The sequence below is a fragment of the Hippocampus guttulatus genome, chromosome 19 (genome assembly GCF_054856545.1).
Source record: "Hippocampus guttulatus isolate MCC_2025c chromosome 19, RoL_Hgut_1.0, whole genome shotgun sequence".
Lineage (NCBI taxonomy): Eukaryota > Metazoa > Chordata > Actinopteri > Syngnathiformes > Syngnathidae > Hippocampus > Hippocampus guttulatus.
Genome location: NC_141279.1, coordinates 9,814,207 through 9,834,357, shown reverse-complemented (window position 1 = coordinate 9,834,357; position 20,151 = coordinate 9,814,207). Strand labels below are relative to the sequence as shown.

The window sequence follows — 20,151 nt, the reverse complement described above, 5'->3', positions numbered from 1 at the left end:
TACGTTCCATGTAATCACATTATTCCTCTTTTTACGAAGTACAATGTTGCAGAGGGCAATTTTTTTTTTGTTGGACAAAACGGAACGCCACCGGTTTCTACTGAAGGTGGCACTCAAGGACCCGACGGTTATGAATCACCGGTTCATAACTTGATGCTTGGTTTTTGTCCTTCAGGTATTCAGCAGATTTCAGCGATGCGTTTCACAGCCCGCCTATCGGCCGCTCCACCTCCCCCTTGCCCGCTTGCTCGCCTCAACACCATCCGGTACTCCCGCCCAATCTGTCAGCCACCCCCTCCGTATCCCCTTCCCCGCAGGTAACGGGGCAACGCACCTGGACCCGTTCCCCTTCTCCGCAGATGCCCACCTCCCCGGTTCACTCGCACGCTCCCCATTCGCCGACCTACTGCCCGTACCCGACGTCGCCCAAGCATCGGTCCAAAATGCGGCGGCAGACTTTCGATTTCCAGTGCAGTCCCACGAAGGAGATGCGATCTGCCGTTTCTCGACGCCGCGCCCCGAGTCCTCTGATCTATAACGCCGAACAGGCCAACTCCGCCCCTCCTCGGCCGTCCTCCCTGCCCATCCTTCCCAGTACTCCCGTCTACAGCAACCCCTTTGAATTCCCGGGCCCCCTCACCCCTCCTTCCCCCGGCCTCCCTCTCGGTGACACCTACGCGGCCTCAACACCGCCGCTTTTCTCCCCATCAGGCGCGCCGAGTCCGAACCCATTGCTGGTCTCCCACTCTCTCTCCCCTACGCATTACCTCTCCGGAGCCTCCTCCCCGTTGCACTTGCCCCCGAGCCCGTCCTGCCTCAACTTCCCCCACCTCACCCCGCCCCCGCCGACCAAACCCTTTGCTCTCAAACCGCTGCCCTACTGGACCAAGTACGACGTGGCCGACTGGTTGGCTTACCTAAACCTGGGCGAACACATAGAGCGGTTTATTGATAACGAGATCGACGGATCTCATTTGCCTTCGCTTACCAAGGATGATTTCTTGGACTTGGGCGTGACACGCGTGGGCCATCGAATGAACATCGAGAGGGCGCTGAAGAAACTCGCTGACAGGTGAGGGAGGACTGAAACGCAGCAGGGTCGTAGATCACAAAGGAAGGTGAGCGTCCTTCCGGAAAAAGCCGCGTCCTCATTTTTCTTGATCAAATGCATCTGGTTTGTCATTTAAAGTGATCCTTCCTCAACCCTTCGCCCATCGCAGATGACTTGAGTTTCCCTTTGCCGTTGATTTGCCCTCCTTCTCTCCCCAGGCCTTTGCATGTCGCTATTTCCCCCAGAGACACAGACTGAGAGTGGTGGGGTGATTGTGAGGTGACAAAAAAAATGTGTGACAAGCGTATGACTTGGCAAGGGAACGTTAACAGAAGATGTGGAAGAGGAGAACAGTGGACTTGGACACGCTTTGTCAGGCTGGTTCTGGTTGCACTGTATCGGATTGGCACGTGAGCGCAATGATTGCTGGTTCAAAACACGGTGCTGAAATGAAGTATAGAGTGAACCCCCGTTTATCGTAGCACTTAAGCATCCGCACCTAGTGCACTGCTTTTCGTTTGACGGTCGTGGCTTTTGACGGGATGCGTTATGCCGCATTTCCCACATCGCTCTGTCTCCCCTTCTTGCCGTGAATTGCGCTGCGTTTCTTCCAGTAGAGCTCAGCTCTGCCATGCACGTGGCACAATCTGATTCTACACTGGAGGTGCCCCACGCTTAAATTCGGACTTGGCTGTGTGCTGTATAAACAAAACAAAAATTTAAAAAATATATATGATTAAAAATCAGCAAGGTAGCGGGGGATCACTGTATACCACATTATGCTCACGTTAATTGGCAGGAGACCGCGCGCGCACACATGCAAGGATTGCCAAACCATCTGCTGAGTAAATGCCAGTCTGACTTTATAAAGATGCCTAAAGGGTAAACACCAACCAAACGTTGCCAGAAACGCATCGTGACGCCACTTTGTTGCATGACAAGGCCAAAGTCTGAAGACAAGAGAGGAGGATTTTTTTTTTTATAGATGATGAAGAAAGCCTTAAGAATAATAGTTTTCATTTATAGCCACGTTCCCCCAAAATTCTTTCCAACAATAAGTTTATATATGTGTCACTTGCGAGCACTAAATAATATATATGACATGTTTTACAGGAGTAGCCGTTATAAGGTTTGTACTAGCAGCAAACTCATTCGCGATCGCTCACTTTGAGTAGTTGTGCTGAGAGAGCACACTTGGGGGAGACGCTTTGATTTTAGTAGCAGCAGCGAGTTTAGAGGGCCATGCCGTGGAGGCAAAACAAAAAAAAATTGGCTTGTTCACGAGAAAAATGTCAGACTTGTGGCAAGTAGATGTGAAAATGACCATACGAGCGTAAACACAACAGAAGTTTGCCAATTTTCTGCCATATTTTTAATGGCTAATGTCATTTATGTTCATAGCAGTGCGACTTTTGTCCTGTAATATTTCGACTGCTTTATTGCAATGTTAGTTTTTTTGGGGGGGTCTCATTTCTACTTTATTATTGAGACATTTCAATATTTTTCTGGTAATAATTTGGCCTTTTCTCTTAAAATTTAGATTATTTTTTTCCCCTCAGTATTATGACTCTTCTCCAATGAATGCCAATTTTGTAATATTTTGGCTTATTATATGAAGTAATATAGCGTGAAAAGGAAATATTACAAATATTTGTAATATTCAGTCTTTTCATCCTCACACGATTCAAATGGCAGTATTTTTATTTCTTTTTTTTTTTTACAGTGCAGTCCAAATACTTCATAAATTTGAGCCATGATTCTGTTATTTTCATTTGAAATCTATTCTATTTGTTTACTTCTTTTCATGAGCGCCGTAGCAGAAGTGGAGGAGGAGAGGGCACACACTCTCACTGTCGGCGCCATGTTCACACAGGGCTTTTTACTGCTTCACCTCTTGAAACTTCAGCCCCTTTTCAGCCGGCACGTTTGCTTCTGTACGCGTCGGCGGCCGCGTTTGAATTCCTGTTCAAAAATGCGGGGCTTTTGCTCTTGCTGCTACACGTTGACCATCCCGTTTCACGCAATCTGGCCCTGACATCACTCCAGGTCACGAGAGAAACCTGAAAAATGACGTACGTCAAGCCGCTCTTAAGCTGGCTATGACTTTTTATCCTGACAAAATTCATCTTTGTTACTGTAGAGATGACCACTTTAAATACAACTTTATTCTGGATTTAGACCGATATGTTTTGTTTTTTTTCCCGCCGATACCGCTACGCAATTTTAGTAGTCAGATAACCGATACTTGTCATAAATATTGGCATGCAAATTTTGAATAGGACAAACTCCTAACAATTCATCGAAATGCCTTTGAAGCCCTTGTTTGTTGCAAAGCCAAAAAAGCCAATCGCTCTTTTGGCTTTGCAACATTTTCAAAGTCTGACAACTCCTGACACGTTACTTGCTCAACCTGATATTTCAAGTCTGTGTCAGCATTTTGAAAATATGTCTTCCAAATCGCGTGCTCGTGTGTTGTTTTGTTTGGAGCTCTGTGTCAATGCTTTCTATTCTACCGCTCGACCCCGGGGAAGCCGACACCTGTTATTGAACGCATATTCTTGCCATGTGAGGAACAAAAACACGGCTCGAGTATTCTTTCACGCCGAGTCGCCTCGATGTGAAAAAGGACTTGAGCTGTAGTGTAGGAAGCACTACATACCACAAAATAATTTATACAACTATTTTAGGTCTAGTGAAATGTATCATGAATATGACCACATACAGTATGAGTGTCCGTATGCAGAGTTTAACAAAGTATATATGAATATAAAGTTACGTTTTAAATGCGATAGAAGTACAACTGTGTCGAAATAAATGCTTAAAATGATCATGTTTTTATTCTGTTGTTCCTTGAAATGTACCCTCCTTTTAATAGTAATCCTATTGAAAGGCCTGGGTTGAGTTAGACTCATTTGGCAACCCTGAAGACAAACAAATGTTTTTCACGTCCAGGATTATTTTCCCATCAGGCCTTCCCAGCTAATAGCAACAAAAGGATGCCGCTCGCTAGGAGGCATTAAACCCATTGGCTTAATTCAAAGCAAGCAGGGGCCGCAGTCACGCAGCAAACCAAAAAAGGCGCCCATGAGCTATTCATAAGAGCTTGGAAAAGGATGAAGGCTTTTTTTTTTTAATGTAATTTTTTGGGAGATGTTTTTCCAGTCCAGTGGTTAGGTTCACATTTACTGTGAACTTTGTGGGTTTGATATGTGAGGTCTCGCAGAATAAATTCACAACGTTAAGAAGGTTAGTCTTGAGAGAACCACTTCCTTTTCGAGAGGATGTATTAAGAAAAACACATTGGAGTTTCTTTACTGTACCGCTACTGCCTGTGATCTTTTGTTTTCGGAACTCAGTCTTGCATTAATATTTTCTATTTATCCAAAAGAACCCATGGGGGGACGGTGACCACTTTTGTATCTGATCTATGTTTCCCCATGTGTTTCCATTTAAAATGAGGCGTGTCAACCACACAGCTAAAGCCTTTAAGGCTACTAACACCTTATTGTGTCTACTAGTGCCGTACTGATGAGCTGAGAGGACTTGCAACGTTCCAGAGAATAGCATATTTGTAATATGCTGGCCCCAAGTGGCCAGCGTGAGCACACACAATTGGTGCTGTGCGACATTTTATTTTATTCTGTTTAATGATGTACACATCAGTACTTTTACTTTTACCAGAGTGTTTTTTTTAATATATATAAGTATCAGTTCTTCTACGTATGCACAGTGTTGAGTACCTCTGAACGGGACGAAATGTCACCCACTGTCTAATAAGCTCACATGACATCCCACCAGTTGACGCAAGTCAAAATGACAGCGGAGCATCCCATTTGCACCATATAGAGAGTGACAGAAGGAGGGGCAAGTGTGGCTCTGGAGGGGGCTTGGCGTTGTAGGGGGGCTATCCCTTGAGACTGGAGAAGTGATACTCAGAGGAGTGAGGGGATGCCAGGGATGGACTTCAAGTGAGGGGGAACGAGAGGAAAAGAAATCAAGCTTAAAGGTAAGACTGCTTTGACTCTTCACAAGATGTGTGCGTGTCTAACTTGAAGTGAGGCAAAATGGGGTCAGGGTGGGTGGGGGGGGGGCATGCTGAAAAGGCGAGCCTCCAGTAACAAGTGCTGCTCACTTGAGTAATCGCTGGTGATTCACAAACAACATGTAGGTGCCCACGGCTGTGACTGAGTGCGCTGCTGCCACCTTGGCTTTGTTTTTGGCTTTGTTTTTGGCTTGGGTTGGATAACGCGGACTGTTTGTATCACGGCATTTGTGTGTCCTGTTTCTCTCCTTTTTTTTTTTCTTTTTGGGAAGCCTCCGCCGATGACGACTTGACATAAAAATAGATGTGAACAGGTCTCTTTGTGATGTTCGCACACTCAGGGCCAACAACGGGGCACTCTTAAGTGGCCATGCCACCCCGAAGCGCCTGTCCGCATGCTGCCAGTCTAGACAGAGTTAAAATAAAATAAAAATCCCCCTCCTCACTCTTCAGTCTTTCTCAGCATGACATGCGTGAACTAGTGGCTGACGATGCGACGCTCTAAAGCGGCCATGCCGGTGCACTGTAAGCACTGCAATGTGCAAGGTGCGTTTTTAAGGTGTACTTGAGGTACTTAAGTCTTGTGAATGCTTTGGCTCCCTCTGTTCTTGTCTGCCTCTGCTTTGTCGCAAACGAAAAGGATCAGGATGTTGTCAGAAAAACAAGTTTGCCAGAAAAACCCGCAGTCTGGAACTAAATACGAGGACGAGCTCGCTGCATGACAGATAAGTAGGTGCAGTCATGTCTCGTGCTGGTGGTGGTGAGGCGTGGCTAGTCTTTTTCACATTACTCACACACACACGACAAACACACACGACAGAATGCGCTGGTGTCTTTCTCAACAGACCCACTTTTGCCACAGTTTCCTTTGATTTGCTGCAGTAGCCGCTTCAAAGCAGCAAGGGTGGCTCTGGACGTTGTTGGCTTTATGCATTCTTCGGAGCAAAAGGGAAAGATGACCTTTTCACTGCTGTTTATTTTTGGGGAAGAATGCAAGAGCAGCTGTTCTATTCCTGCGACTGCAGTCCTCAACCCCCACCGCCCCGCACCCTCCTTGTGAATTCCCGTCTGCCACTGGGAGAGCTACGCATGTATCCGACCTGGGAATGCTATAAATAACAAGTTGTTCAAGTTTTTGGCAGGAAGAGCAGCGGCATTGTTGTTTTTACGTGATTATATTTTCTAAGGTAGTCATTCAAAATGTTTCATGAGACCGTCAGGTGTGCCGAGAGGTATGAGGTATCTTTCACCCCCTCCGAAAATTTACCGCCAATTTGTGTTTGTTCATCTCTCTACACTCACGACGAATAGTGTCGAACATTGAAATGCTCTCCCACTAGATGGCAGAAGGTACATTGAACCGGCACGCACGCTCACCATCTCCCTTTCCTGCAACTGAATAACAGCTTTGTGCTCAACTCAAAAGTTTCTCAGTTTTGTTCTGCCTCTCCAGTCTGCAGAACGGCTCTGTTCACAACAGACTCGTCTCTAATGACAGTCGAGGCGTCCAACCAGTTGCATGATAATCGCTGGCGTGGCTCAGCCAACAAAAACTGCCTTCCCTTGATTGAAATGTGCGTTAAACGGCCTAGCAACTCGCTCTTGCCTAACAGCAACAGCTCGACAAGCCACCGCCATGGCGAGCCTCCCCCAAGAACCGACTCAAGACCTCGCCAAACGCAGCTTCTGGATGGTAAGCGTTGCGCCCGGCATGAAAACTCCCATCCGGAGGCTTCGACACGCGCGTGTTGGCTAGCATACAACTCACGATTGCTGTGTGCTGTTCTTCCAGCCTGGGAATTATGTACCCACGGTGCACAGAACCCAGCAGTCCTACCGGGCGTGCAACGACCTCGTGGCCTGCTTCACGGAGAGGGCCGGTGTCGAAAGGCAGTACGCCCAGCAGCTCAGCCAATGGAGCAGCAAGTGGAAGGCCATCATGGATTCTCGTGAGTAAGCCAGGCTCCCAATGGGAAATTCATTTTGGATATCTAGCCTAATGTCCTTGCACTCGTACAAGTGGACATTGTGCTGCTCCTACCTGATCACGTGGGAGCCATTCTAATACAGACAAAGATGAAGGAAGGGATCGCAGTTCCTCAGTAAGCTACAGTAATAATTTGTTGTTCTCTGCAGAGGATAAAGAATACGTTGAGCTTTTCATCGTCTTACTAGCGAGAACAAAGAGAATTGTAGTCCATGGCCCTTTGTAGCTGGATGACAAGGATTTTCACTCAATGCCCGACCAGTGTTTCCTACTCACGGTTATGTCAAAACATTGCGAACATGCAGAGCCTGAGTAATTTCGAAACAATCTCTTAATGGATTTTAAATGAGCCCATGTGCTTTAGAGTGGAAAGATGGAGATCATTGCTTCTTTATTGGTTCCGTGACTCACCTCCGAGGCGGGCGATGTTTCTTCCCTCCATTTGTCATGTTCCCCAGGGCCGCTCTACGGCTCGCTGATGACGGCCTGGCAAAGCTTCTTCACCTCCACCGAGCGCCTGTCCTCCCTCCACTCGTCCATCTCGCAGTCTCTCGTGGCAGAGGAAGGCCTCCGGGTCAAGACCTGGCAGAGGGAGACCTTTCCCAAGAAACTCTTCTGCGGCTTCCGGGAAAGCTACGACAACAACGCCAGTTTTTCACGTGTGCAGAAACCATGGAACAAGAAGCTGACCAAGGTCTCTAACATAATTTTTTTTTTTTTTTTTAGGAATGTCTGTTTGAGTTTGAGCTTGTCTCAAGAGTGGTTAGCCTGTTAACAGCTGACCAAAAGAAAACTCTGCTAGTTTCCTTTGCACTCGAAAATAAATGACAGTATGTGTTTTTTTTTTTTGTTTGTGTCAAACATGCAGTGAAAACAGAGCACTTATTTTGCACGCATGGATGTATTTTGTCCAGATTTAAAATAGTATTTTGTGAGGCCTTGTGCCAGTGTTGTTGCACTGATAAATCAAAAATCAAGTACTGAGTCCACTGTTGGCCCACTGTAATCCTCAGTGACTCAACTCAACCAGGTGTTGTCTTGCGAGAGGCCGCTTCCTTTGTTTTTTCCGTGACTTGCTCTTGTCGCAAGAGGGCTCTCGCGAGACCACTTGCCCAGTGCGGACTATCTTGCATGTGGATCTGATAAGTGTCGACTTAGCTCAGGATTTCCAATACAAAGCAGATGTTTCTCCTCCGTGCAGAAGTCATGTCTCGACAATGATTGACATCAATGCCAGTGGCTGCATGCAACTCCCGCCGTTCAGATGTTTACACGAGGACTCAATTTCCCGTTCTGGCGCTCGAGTCACATCGACGTATTGCGGAAAAAGTGGTACAAATCGCTTGGGCTGGCGAGCGAGCAAGTACGATCAAAGCGCTTTTGGAACCGCAGCGAAAACTCTCGTTTATACTGTACAATGGATTATTTGGACCGGCAAATTGTTGTGCGCGTTTGCACTGCCAAAGATGACAACAAAAACTTGCAGACCACTCCCATTTCCAGTCGTCTTGACTGGTTCACTTGGATTATTTCGTTTCATTTGTGTGTTTATAAGCACGTGTGTGTTTGTGTTCAACAGCTGGAGAAGGCCCGGGCCACGTACAACAAGTGCTGCCAGAAGGAGCAGAGTGCCATGGACAAAGAGAAACAAGCTAATGACGCTGAAAATTGGAGTCCAGAGAAAAAGCAGAAGGTGACGGAGGCCAGAGAATTGGCCACAGATGCTAAAGAAAAGGTGATCGTCTCAAAAAAGCCTTCAAGTCCTTCAAGAAATGCCAATGACTATTTTAACATCATCTACCCAAATGATTTTTTGGAAGGTTTTAGAGCCGCGAGCTATGCAATAAATACAAAGATGAGCTGACTAAGCCGTTCAGCAGGCGCAAATGATTCTGCGCTGACCTTCGTGACTGACTTTTCTATATCCAATCCATTTTTCACTCAGTTTTCTTTCAAAAAAACAAAAACATCTGGTATTGTCTTATTTACACTTAATTCGTTATTTAATAATATTAATGACGGAAAAATCAATAGCTACATTGAATTAATCAATTTTAATGCCTGTGTTATTTGCTCACAAATCCTGAGTGAGATTTGTTGTACTCCAAGGAAGTTTTGCTGTCCCGGTGCACGTGCTTGTGTTTATTCAGTCTTGCTGCTTTCTTATCCAAACAGTGTCCTTTTAACCTTGAATCTTTCCTCCGTGCGCTGCCCATATTCGGACATGCCTTGTCGTTGGACTGCTGTGTGTTTATGAAGCCCAGGATGGGAGCAGTGACAAGCACCACATCGTGTTGAGCAAAAAGGGAGCATTTTTAATGTTTGTCATACCACCAAAGATGACAAAGTAGTCGCACTCTGGACCTAACTGGAAATGCAGATACTTATATGGGGCAGTATAATCCAGACATATTGAGATACATATTCATGATTCAACTCACGTACTTAACAGAGAAGAGTATGTGCGGCGGTTCTTTGTGAGTCACTGCAAAAACGCATCTCCGCAGGCTCGGGAGCGATACGAGAAACTCCTGGAGGACGTCACGAGCTACACGCCGCGCTACATGGAGGAGATGGAGGTCATTTTTGAGCAGTCGCAGGAGGAGGAGAGGAAACGCATCAGCTTCTTGAAGCAGGCCTTCCTGTCCATCCACAGACACCTCGATGTCACCAACAACGACAGGTGCCGAGACGACCATCTTCCGGACTTTTATTTGTTGCGTTTTACAAACGTGTATGTGTGTGTGTTTTTTTTACATCAGTGTAAAGGAAGTTTACAATGAACTCCATCAAACTCTGATGGCCATCAACGAGGAGGAGGACCTCAAATGGTGGAAGAACAATCATGGGCCCGGCATGCTCACCAACTGGCCGAAGATCCAGGTACAGAATCCATACAATATCGAGCCCTGATAGGATCGAGGAAAATCCGCAAATCCGAAAGCGGTTTGTCATTTTATACGGATGCCGCAAGATGGAGGCGAAGCACTTAAAACGGAGATGATCGTAAAGCATCAACGCCGTGCGACTTTGTGAGTCAAGTCTTACAATTGGGCACTAAAATGCCTGTCGAACGTCTTTGTTCAGGAGTGGGTCCCACCGGTAAAAAAGCTGAAAAGAAAGAAGAGAGAGCAGAAAGGCAAAGAAGGCCGACCGTAAGTCAACTCGGTCCCCAAAGTGGAATTTTGATGCCTTCTGTTTCTTACGACTCTTTCTAATTAGAGTGATGATCGGAGGCGTGAAGGTTCGAGCTCTGTATGACTACACGGGGGAGGAGGGCGATGAGCTCTCCTTTAAAGCAGGTGAAACACTGACCAATATTGTGTGTCATACTGTATCTTTGTATATAAAAGGGACTTTTCATGGCATGCAATTATTTCTCTCATCATGCGACCGTGTTATTTTTTTCAATCACGACCTGAGCGAGATCAACAGTCACCTCAATTATCTTTCAACATCGAAACAAATGGAAATGCCTTCTTGTGTCGACGCATTTTGGCCAAGTAATACAATTACGGACGCACGCGAAGAAAGAGTTCAGGAAGCTGCATGAATGTTTGTCGTTCTTTGCGGTGGATGAAGAATATATGCCCGCGAGTGGCTATTGATGCGATGCTCGTTGTGATGCCAGGTGAGGAGTTCCTGAAGGTCGAGGAAGAGGACGACCAGGGCTGGTGCCGGGGGGTCCTGAGCGGAGGGAAGGAGGGCTTCTACCCGGCCAATTATGTCGAACTCGTCCAGTGACGTCACTCTTCCTGAACTATTGTGTCCTGAAAGTCTTGTCGCGCGCGCACACGCTCAAATAGCTTCGGTTTCAAATGAACAGAGAGAACTTGGAACCCTTTCGGCGAATAAATTAATCAAAAACGCAGCGCATGCGTGTGTCCGTGGCGGGACTTAGGATCACGTGGTAAAAACTTGTCCCTGGCACAGCCTGTGTTCACGAGGTTGATGTTTACAGCAGAACAGGGTTTCCAAAAAACTGGCGTAAAACAAGCCAAACTGATCATCGGGCAGGCTGGCCATTTTCTTGGCAACCTGACTTTGGATGCAGGTTTTTATTTTTTTCTGATTAGGAAATGTACAGTTCACATCAATCCTATGATACTTCCAGATGCATATGTTCGGGTCCCGCGAGGGAAGGGAAGTTTGGCTGTTGAGGTGATCGCGTTTGGGGACCCATGACCTTTTCCCAAATAAAAACGTGTCTTTCCATCAACTCCTGCTTCTTGATGCAAGGCAATTGAATGCATGGAAAAATGTGACTGGGGGAGGCGGAACATCTTGTTATCTTCTAATGAGCCACATCGTGTGGTTGAAGTCTGCGTGTGTGTGTGTGTGTGTGTGTGTGTGTGTGTGTGTGTGTGTGTGTGTGTGCGTGTGTGTGTGTGTGCGTGTGTGTGTGTATAAAGGAGAGGAGAGCGAGATCACAAATGCACAATTAGACAAAATGAAATATAATGATCGGACAGAGAAATGTGTGTGCTTTGGCCTAACTGGCAGAGTTCCTGGTTGAATTGTTCTGGACAGAATGTGGTAATATTGTATCATAGTTATCTTTCGAATGGTTATTTTATTATTGCTTGTTCTACTTTTCAGATTTTTGACTCATGCCGCAACTTTTCAGATCTTGACTTCTCCGTTGCACGTTTGCATTTCGATTCCCCAAATCATTTGAATTGGTTGGGCCTCGCGCGATCGATCACGTGCGATCGCGAGGCCCCCCCGCGCGCAGTGTTGCAGAAACCTCCGAGCGCTGACGTTGACGACTCCGCCAGCCGCCCAACCGGTCCGATGAGATGTCTGAAAATTACGTGACGGATAAACCGATGCCACCCGCCGCTACAACACTTGGAAGGCTTTTGTAAGCGCCCATGTCTGCCATCGCTTGCCATTGCTTGCTTCTCCCTCCATGAGTAAGTACACGGCACAGTCAGCTTTGATTGCAGATTCTACTGAGCCGTTGTCATTTCACCGCCCAGGCCTGCACGATCGCGATGGAATTTGCCTGCGGTTTTGTCTACGTGCCTCCGCCAAAGGACAGCCAGCAAGCCTTCAAACGCTCAGGTGGGATGTGAAATTGGTGATTCTTATGCTCAGGGACGTACAAGCGGGGGATCGGCGGGGGTGACGAGACACCTGTACCCGAGGTTGCATTCAGTGTATCGTTCATTAAGAGAGAGTGTCCTATAGTGGTGCAGCGTTCAGGCGTTTATCTTTTTTTTTGATCTTTCAAAATTGTCCTTGGAATATGAGCACAATTTATTCACACGCATGTGAAGATTCTCGTTGAATTGATTTCAAGATGATGCACTGAACCCTACGCGGCCCTCAAAGTTTCATGCTTTTGTGTACATTTTCCTGCGTGCGCTTCCCAGTGCGTCAAATGATGTCATTCCAGTTCTTGAAATGAGCCCTGTAATTGGCCGGGGTCTGCCCCGCCTCTCGGCAAAAGTCGACTGGGATAGGCTCCAGCTCTCCCGTGACGCCAAATGAGCAAAACGGATGAGTCATTTCATTTCTATTGATTACTTGCCAGTTTCATAAACGGCTTCAATCATTTTCTTGTTCATGGAAATGATCGTCACACTTTGACGCCACGCGCACATTACGGCATAGGCAAGAATACATCTTGGTCATCCTAAGAATGTATTTCCGTGATACCAGCACGAAATCTTTGGATATTTTCCCAGCCAAGTATTTATTCAAATATTGACCCACCACATCCTTGGTTTAAGATACATGCATACAAGAACAACATCTGAGGTTTCCGTGCATTCTTGGTGTATTCGTATGTTGAATTGAAACAGTAGTTGATGATTTTGCATCATCCATTTCATGGTCATCCAGTCACACCCCCCCCCCCCCCCCCGCTCCAAAAAAAAAAAATAACAGCAGAAGATTTGTTGAATACTTGAGATTTTCGATATGCAATTTACTCCCACCTGTGCGAAGGCCACATTTCTTTGTCCGTGAAGTATTATGAAACAGCCCTGCGAAACAACCTTTTCTGTCATCCTTTCATAACAAATGTTTTCTTGGAGATAAGCTCGCTAAAAGCCTTCCATGTGAGTCATGCGGGCTTGACGGCTTGAAAGGAACACAAAGGCGCAATCTCTGGTATTTGCATTCCTCGCAGCGCTTCTACCTCCCGTCAGCTGGGTCCGTCCTGTCAGAGCGCCCCCTCCTCCGCCCCTCGACATCAAAGAGGTCGGCCAGCAGCCGCACAAGAGCAAGCGGCAGGGGCGGCCGGCTTCGACGTCCACCTTCTACGACAATGTCGACCTTGAGAGCAATTCTCCCAAGCAGCTGACGCCCACCCGAAAGACGGGTACAGTGATTTTGAATCGGACTAGCGAGTTGGTGCCGTTGTTCAATCCGGCTTCTTTCATCTCAAGCAGCCGGCTAAAGTAAAGGCTCTCCTCTCTCAAGAGCACTTTGAAACGGTCCTTCATGCCTTCGTCACATCCCGGCTGGATGACTATAATGCACTTTACTGTGGTGTCATCCAATCCTCCATTCGGTGTCTCCAGTTGGTCCAGATTGCTGCTGCTCCCCTCTTGACTAGTCCTCGGAAGAGGGAGCAGTCTTGTATCACTGGAAAACAAACACGTTCAGGTTTTGGCTATTTGGGGAGAAATGTGTCTGTGTACGGCTTCCCCACAGCTTTGCTTCCTCCCCACCTGAGACCGGCGGCAAGCAGCCACTCGCCTTCTTCCGGCCAGCCGATCTCTTATGACAACAGCGTAGAGTCGCCGTCGTCGTGGTCCGCAAACAGTGCGGCAGTTTTACCGGAAGGCGCCAGGCCCAGTGGAAATGCACCTGGCCAGGTGACACGTAAGCAAACTAAGCTGAATATGCCAGATATTTAGTTTGGGTTTTGTTTTCATTTTTCTGATCCTTTTCGAAATGAATCAGAGTTATCATGTTATCATGAATCATGTTAGAGTTGGTCAAACGACAGAAGGTTTTGTTTCCCGGCGGTACAAATCGAAGATGGAGAAGGACGTAAGGTCTCCAGACACTATGACGAGGCCTAATTTGAGACTTCTGATATCCGGCAGCCTCAGCCCCTCCCCTTCCTCCTCCTCGTCCTTCCTTAATGAAGTACATGCCGGAGTATGTGGTGATTCTGCCCACATCTTCCACCACAGAAAAAACGCTCCTGACCCCGCCTCCAGCCATGCCACCTCCAGGTATACACATCGCTATCGCTTTATCACCTGTTGTCACAAGGCTGCAAATGTCACATATCGTAAGTTGATTTTTTTAGGTACCCAGACTGAAAGTGAGTATTCATCTTTCTGATGATGATCTACTCTTATCGCGTATATTTAAAAAAATATATATATAGTTGTACTTTCTAGTCCTTCCTCTGTCAAAATATGACACGACAACATATCCGCACTTCTACTCAAGCCCAGCCGGTGAGTACTTTTCCCATCTGTGCTCCTCCGCAGCCACAGAAGATAAAAGGCCGCTGCCGGGAAACCCCAACGTGATCCTTGTCAGTTTGGGAAAGCTGCTCTCGGAGAAAGGTCAGTCAACTGTTCTGCTCGTTGTTTTCAGTCTTCCGTTGTCTTGGCTGATAATGACGACGCTTGTGGTTTTTCCAGTGCAGCACACGCAGGGAAAACCTCCTTCCTGCTCCCAGTGTGGCTCCGTGCTGGACTACACCTACGACAACCTGGTAGGAAAAGCTTCTGTCGTCGTTGCCCTGCACGTAATGGCATCGCTGCACGAGCAATGATAGAGTAGCAAAGTGGACTGTCGAGTACACCACAGCAGATCAATCCATCAGGAGTGCTCCAACGCTTTACACAAGCGTCGTTTGAACATCAACATGACCTCAAAATCCAGTCTTCCGCATCAAATGGATGTCACGTGACCGCCGGGGTCATCTTCTTTAGCTGCAGGCTGAGGGCTGTTACTTCTGTGAGCCACCTGAGCGGAGCAGCGCCCCAAGTGCCGGTTTGCAGCACGGCCTGTTCGTGCTCAGCCCGTCCGAAAACCTCACGAGGGCCTCGCAGCCCCTGCTCATCTTTTGCATCGACATCTCGGCCTCCATGAGCATCACCTCTCAGGTGCACGGCACACTCGGAGGACGAACTGTTACCTGTTAGCCCACGGCACAGATTATGATCGCGTTGTTGTCTTGCGAAGGTGTTGACGGGGCAGGAGTCTATCCACAGATCGCGGCTGGAGGTAAGAGGCTGTGCAAATTTGCAACGACTAATCCATCAAGCAATTTAAAATATTTTGATCTTCTGAAAAAAATGCTCTATCAAAGCTTTCTGCAAAAGCTTGACAAAGCAAATTTCCTTTTTTTTTCCCCCTGTAATGGCTTGTACAAATGTTATTTTTACTTCATGCCGCGGGCCACTAAAAAATGGCCGCAAAAGGCCCGTGCGCCAAGTTGAGACTCCGGTGTTGTAGAATCTGTCCAGTGCAATACCATTTCAACAGCACATTGGTTTGTGGAATATTAACCGATTGTGTTCATTCCAGTTTGTCCAGGAAGCGGTCTTACTATGTGTTGAAAAGCTGAGCAAACAACAGCCTGACACACCCGTTGGGCTCATCACCTTCAACTATGAGGTACAACCAAATACAATTTTCTCACACGTGGACAGAAAAAAAATCTCGAAATACCCATTTTGGTGATTCTCAGTCTGGTATGTGGGCTCCCTCTTGTGGAACGTGAAAGAATGACTGAGTACAGTTCACTTGTATTTAACTTTTAAAATCAGTATTTGCATTCTTTTTTTTTTTTTTTTTTTTTTTAATCAACCGTTTTTTGACGACCGCTACTTTCACTGAATTTGCATTGGTAAAGCGACTCCACCACCAAGCAAAACTGTGTTGTTCCGCCACTCTATGATAGGTGACAGTACACGGATGCGGAGATTTCCCGTCACGTGCCCTGAGTGGAGACGAACTGACGGACAGTGAAAATCTGAAAGCGGCCGCGTCCGTTTTCACCACTCCGGCGCCGCTGTCGTACACGAAACAATTCCTGCAGGAGCAAGTCAGCGGGTACGACGAGCACCATTTACAATCAGCCCCGTTGTCTCCGCGTGCGAACGCTGACGAGCCGGTCACTCGGAAGGCGATTTCTTGATCTCAATTTGACGTTACCGTGGCGCTCTTGCGTTTTTCTCCGAAGCTTGTCTGCAGTGGGCATCACAGCGCTGGGCCCAGCAGCTCTCGTCGCCATCACCATGGCCTCCAGGCACCCGGGCTCCAAGGTATCCCATCATGCGCGCACCCCAATGACATTTTTCACCAAATCAAACCAGTCACGGGAACTTCATCTCTGAAAAGGTGATCATCTGCACCGACGGGAAGGCCAACACGTCGTTAGGGAATCTGGAGGCGGAGGACAATGGCGCACGCACGCTCCTCTCGTCCACAATCTTCTACCAGGAATTGGGGGAAGATGCTGCCAATCAGGGGTCATTTCCAAATGCTTGAAATTCAAATTCTTCGGAGTTAGCCGCATGATGAACTATCAGTGTCCACTTTGATTTTTTTGAATTCATGGAACGGTGCTGCCTCGAGATAGAATGATTGACAGTGAACTGTGCCCCTTTCACTAGTGTGACCGTCTCGGTGCTCTCTATTGAGGGAACGGACTGCAGGCTGGATGAGCTGGGAAGGCTCGCTGATCGCACAGGAGGAAAAGTAATAGATTCTCATCGGATTCGTTTTCGATCCAGTTTTTTTTTTCCACAGCGTGTGTGTGTGGTGTCATTGTCCATCAGGTGGTGGTCGTGAATCCCGGGATGCTACAGTCCGAGTTTGAGCAGATCATTGAGAACAACACCATAGCCACCAAGTGCACCGTCACATTGATTGTGCCCAACTCACTGTAAGATGCCGAGGCGTCTTGCACTCTTTCCGCTATCGGGCTGTTGAATTTTTTTTTTATGGTCGAATCATATCTTAGCTTTGGCGTGTTGCCATTCCAAGGGCAGGAGCTTAGTCTAGGTTTTTTTTTTTTCCTCCTCCCTCTCCCTTATGTTTGTATGACAATAACGCTCTTCTGATTCTGATGCCAGTCTAATCTGCCTTTGTTATTAAAAAAAAAAGTGATACTAATAATAATTCATGGGTTTCACTGATGTTCAACAGGAGAATGAGAGGAGAGAAAGAGGCGGGACACAAAGCGGTGAGAAAGGTGGGAAATGTGCACCTTGGAAAGGAGATCACCTTCCAGTTTGTGTCGAACGAGAGCGACGGTAAGCGAAACTGATTGCGTCACTGGTTAAGTAACGCTTAGTTTGCAATTCTTGTTTGGAGCGATAGGAAATTTTAACTTCGTGCCAGATCAAAAAGGCCAAGAACAAAGTGAAGGGGAGTCAAGGTGATGACGAAGAAAAACAAATCAGCACCGTGAGTTATACTTGGAGTGGCAAAACCGGTTTATGTTGCCAAGAAAAGTGTTGATGATGGCAGCTGTCAGGGTAACCAAATATACATGAGAATAAATGAGCCAATTATTCAACGGTGTAAAATTCGTTGTTTCAATGAAATGTAGAAAATGTCTTCCTTTCGATAATAAATTGTACTCTGTGCTCATTTCTTAAATGTTTTCTAAAAAAATTTACTTATTCCTGATAAATTTTTCATTTCACGAAACATGCACAATGTATATGTCAAAAAATATTTGACCAATGTTTCCATCATTGCACCATTTACAACAAATCAATCAATATTAACATCTTCATCTGTATCCCAGTGTCGCCGCCGTCCGGGGGCACCGTGTCCATCCAGCTGCAGCTCCGATACATGCCGAAGAACGGACAGATGATGCTGCGCGTGTTCACCGTAACCCGAAACGTCACTCATGAAAGGTGAAGTCGTCACGCATTTGATTTGACCGCCACAGCGCATCCGGAAAGTCTCCAGCGTGGCGACCTGATTCCAAAATCGAATGCGGCCTTCTCTCCCCCTTTCCTCCTCCTCCTCCTTAGCTTGGTGGCGCTGACCTCCCTGTCGCTGCCCATCATTCAGCTCAACTCGTCACAGGCCAGCGCCGCTCTGGCCGTCCGGGGCCGCTTCCTGGATGCCCGGCGGGAGAGCGAGCAGCAGATGAAGCTCATCGAGAGAGTGATGTGAGTACGGCGGGCTTGGACGAGAGCCAGCTGGTTTTCCTCAAGTCACGATGCTTCTCGTGTGTCGTCAGAGAACACAACCGCAGCGCCGAGGACAGACAGACGTACAAGGAATGGGTCATCACCATGGAGCCCATTTACAACAATATCTTTAACTTCACAAGGGTCTGTTCTTTTCTTTGTCCACGTGTTTAGTATGTGGCTTTGCTTCTGGTTTAATGTCATCTCTTTCTTGTTTTCATCTTTTCCAGGCTAAATCTGTCGTCTCCGACTCACAGGTAAATGACATCAAAACATCTGGGACGAGTGTGTCCGCACATTTTCCATTTGAGGCCCGCACTTTTAGAATCCTTCAGCTTTTTGAAACACGCTAAAGTCAGTCATAAAGCAGTTCTCGATTGTTTGTATTGTCTCGTTAATTTCATCAGCTTTCTGTGAAAGGGGTAAAGGCAAACAGTTTTTGGGGGCGGCCAACAGCCGTCCGTCTATCTCGCAGAGTCGATCCAGCTCTGCACTCAACAGCAGCCGAATCTCCACATTCACGACCCACAAAAGAACATACTGTACTCGGGTGACCATTTTTCAAACAGTTACTTGTGAGAATCATTCGTGTGATGTCTTCACAAATCGGCCATTGAGCACAGAGTGGAAGAAGCCATTTTTGCCTCGATAATGGAATGATCTTTAATGGCACCTGTTTTTCTGACACCCTCCCTTCTCACTCTGCCCACTTTCACCTTTTTTTAACTCAACTTGCGGCCCATGTCAAATGTCATTTTTAGTTTGTTTTTTTTATTGTTTTGGGTCATGTCGCGGGCCGCTGACAAATGGATGACGGGCCGCAAATGGGCCTGTAGTTTGGAAAGCAGAATGCTTCCTGTTGAAACTACTCGCTCCGTCTGCTGTCATTTCTCCAACAATACTTCCAAAGGCACGCCAGGCTTCCTGCTAGCATACTTTTCGTGTGGAATTCTTCAAGCGTGCAGCAGTGTCGAAACTAGAGTACTTCCAGCTATTGTTGCGTGGTGCTAGAATACTTCCTGCTGGAATGACTCCCTAACTAACCCCCCACGCCTCCCGTGTCCTCCCACCAGTCTCTGACAGATGCCGGCGCAGCGTTGCTGTACACCATGAAGCAGAGCAACAGGAAGACCATCATGATAAAGAATCACCAGAACCTTCACTTTTCCCCCCATTGGAAGCATTCCAAATCCTGAAAAGCACAACGCGCACAAAGTGCTGATAAGCCACAATTCCTTTGGTGAGTCCACTGTATGAATTGCTTGGGGGGGCTCCAAACTTTTTGAGCTATACGGTATGTGTGTCATGCCAACAATGCCATACCCACAGTGGTTGCTATTTAGCGGAAATATGAACAGATTTGAAGTGACTACGCCATTCGTTCATCATGAATGCCGACTCGTGGACACCATAGATGCCATACTATTGCTAATTTATTATATTTATTCTACAAATATATTGCTAATGCTATAATTGACAGTATATTGAACTGTGTATAGTTCTTTTCTGAAACATTTATTTTGTGCAATGAAACACTTTGTCCCCCCCGCCCCTCCCAATTTTGCTGCTGTAGACTGCAAATTTCCCCAGTGTGAGACGAATAAAGGTTATGTTATCTTAAGTCACCTTGTCGGGTGTGGCTGACCACGTCCGTTACTGCAGCAAAATCCCCCCCCCCCCCCTCCCCGAGTAGCCAGTTGATTTAAATGTGTATTTTTCGAGCCCACTTTATAAAATTAAAAGGCAATCTTGATCAGTCCAAGCGTGCTTGTTCCTAAGACGCATTACAGCACCGTATAGATCACGGGTGGGAAAATACGGCCGTTTATTAAAAAAATTAGCTCCACGGTTGTTTACGCTGTAGTTTTGAGTCTTGGGGCAGGTTTTCGGCAATTCCACTGAATCCCATACGCGGTGCGCACCACACACGCAA

The 20,151-nt window shown here is 46.9% G+C and overlaps 3 protein-coding genes across 5 annotated transcripts in view; all 3 read left to right on the top strand.

Annotated features, from left to right (window-relative positions):
• The window catches only part of LOC147190221 (SH3 and multiple ankyrin repeat domains protein 1-like), a 29,971-nt gene extending 26,093 nt beyond the window's left edge, over positions 1 to 3,878 (top strand). Inside the window, exon 27 of the mRNA XM_086138173.1 lies at positions 176 to 3,878. Coding sequence (XP_085994299.1) covers positions 176 to 1,076 — 901 coding nt within the window. The 3' untranslated portion in view covers positions 1,077 to 3,878. The remainder of the gene's footprint in view (positions 1 to 175) is intronic.
• Positions 1,078 to 11,299, top strand: LOC147190220 (protein kinase C and casein kinase II substrate protein 3-like). Of its 2 annotated transcripts, none has more exons than XM_086138168.1 (10): positions 1,078 to 1,118; positions 6,707 to 6,786; positions 6,886 to 7,042; positions 7,539 to 7,774; positions 8,660 to 8,815; positions 9,588 to 9,763; positions 9,843 to 9,963; positions 10,168 to 10,235; positions 10,303 to 10,382; positions 10,712 to 11,299. In XM_086138168.1, the coding sequence occupies exons 2-10, from the start codon at positions 6,730 to 6,732 to the stop codon at positions 10,822 to 10,824; spliced, it is 1,164 nt and encodes a 387-aa protein (XP_085994294.1). In that variant the 5' UTR covers positions 1,078 to 1,118; positions 6,707 to 6,729; the 3' UTR covers positions 10,825 to 11,299. The 2 variants fall into 2 exon arrangements, with proteins under 2 accessions (XP_085994294.1, XP_085994293.1); XM_086138167.1 differs by lacking the exon at positions 1,078 to 1,118 and adding an exon at positions 4,041 to 5,057.
• A 606-nt stretch (positions 11,300 to 11,905) lies between these two features.
• Positions 11,906 to 19,980, top strand: LOC147190219 (circularly permutated Ras protein 1). Of its 2 annotated transcripts, none has more exons than XM_086138164.1 (21): positions 11,906 to 11,996; positions 12,063 to 12,147; positions 13,220 to 13,411; positions 13,747 to 13,917; positions 14,235 to 14,276; positions 14,541 to 14,618; positions 14,697 to 14,770; positions 14,991 to 15,164; positions 15,244 to 15,285; positions 15,589 to 15,678; positions 15,965 to 16,116; positions 16,247 to 16,328; positions 16,405 to 16,535; positions 16,680 to 16,764; positions 16,845 to 16,951; positions 17,215 to 17,321; positions 17,822 to 17,936; positions 18,057 to 18,197; positions 18,269 to 18,362; positions 18,449 to 18,475; positions 19,292 to 19,980. In XM_086138164.1, exons 2-21 carry the CDS (start codon positions 12,078 to 12,080, stop codon positions 19,412 to 19,414), a joined length of 2,097 nt encoding a protein of 698 aa, XP_085994290.1. In that variant the 5' UTR covers positions 11,906 to 11,996; positions 12,063 to 12,077; the 3' UTR covers positions 19,415 to 19,980. The 2 variants fall into 2 exon arrangements, with proteins under 2 accessions (XP_085994290.1, XP_085994289.1); XM_086138163.1 differs by having other exon boundaries at positions 14,145 to 14,276.
• The last annotated feature ends 171 nt before the right edge of the window (positions 19,981 to 20,151 follow it).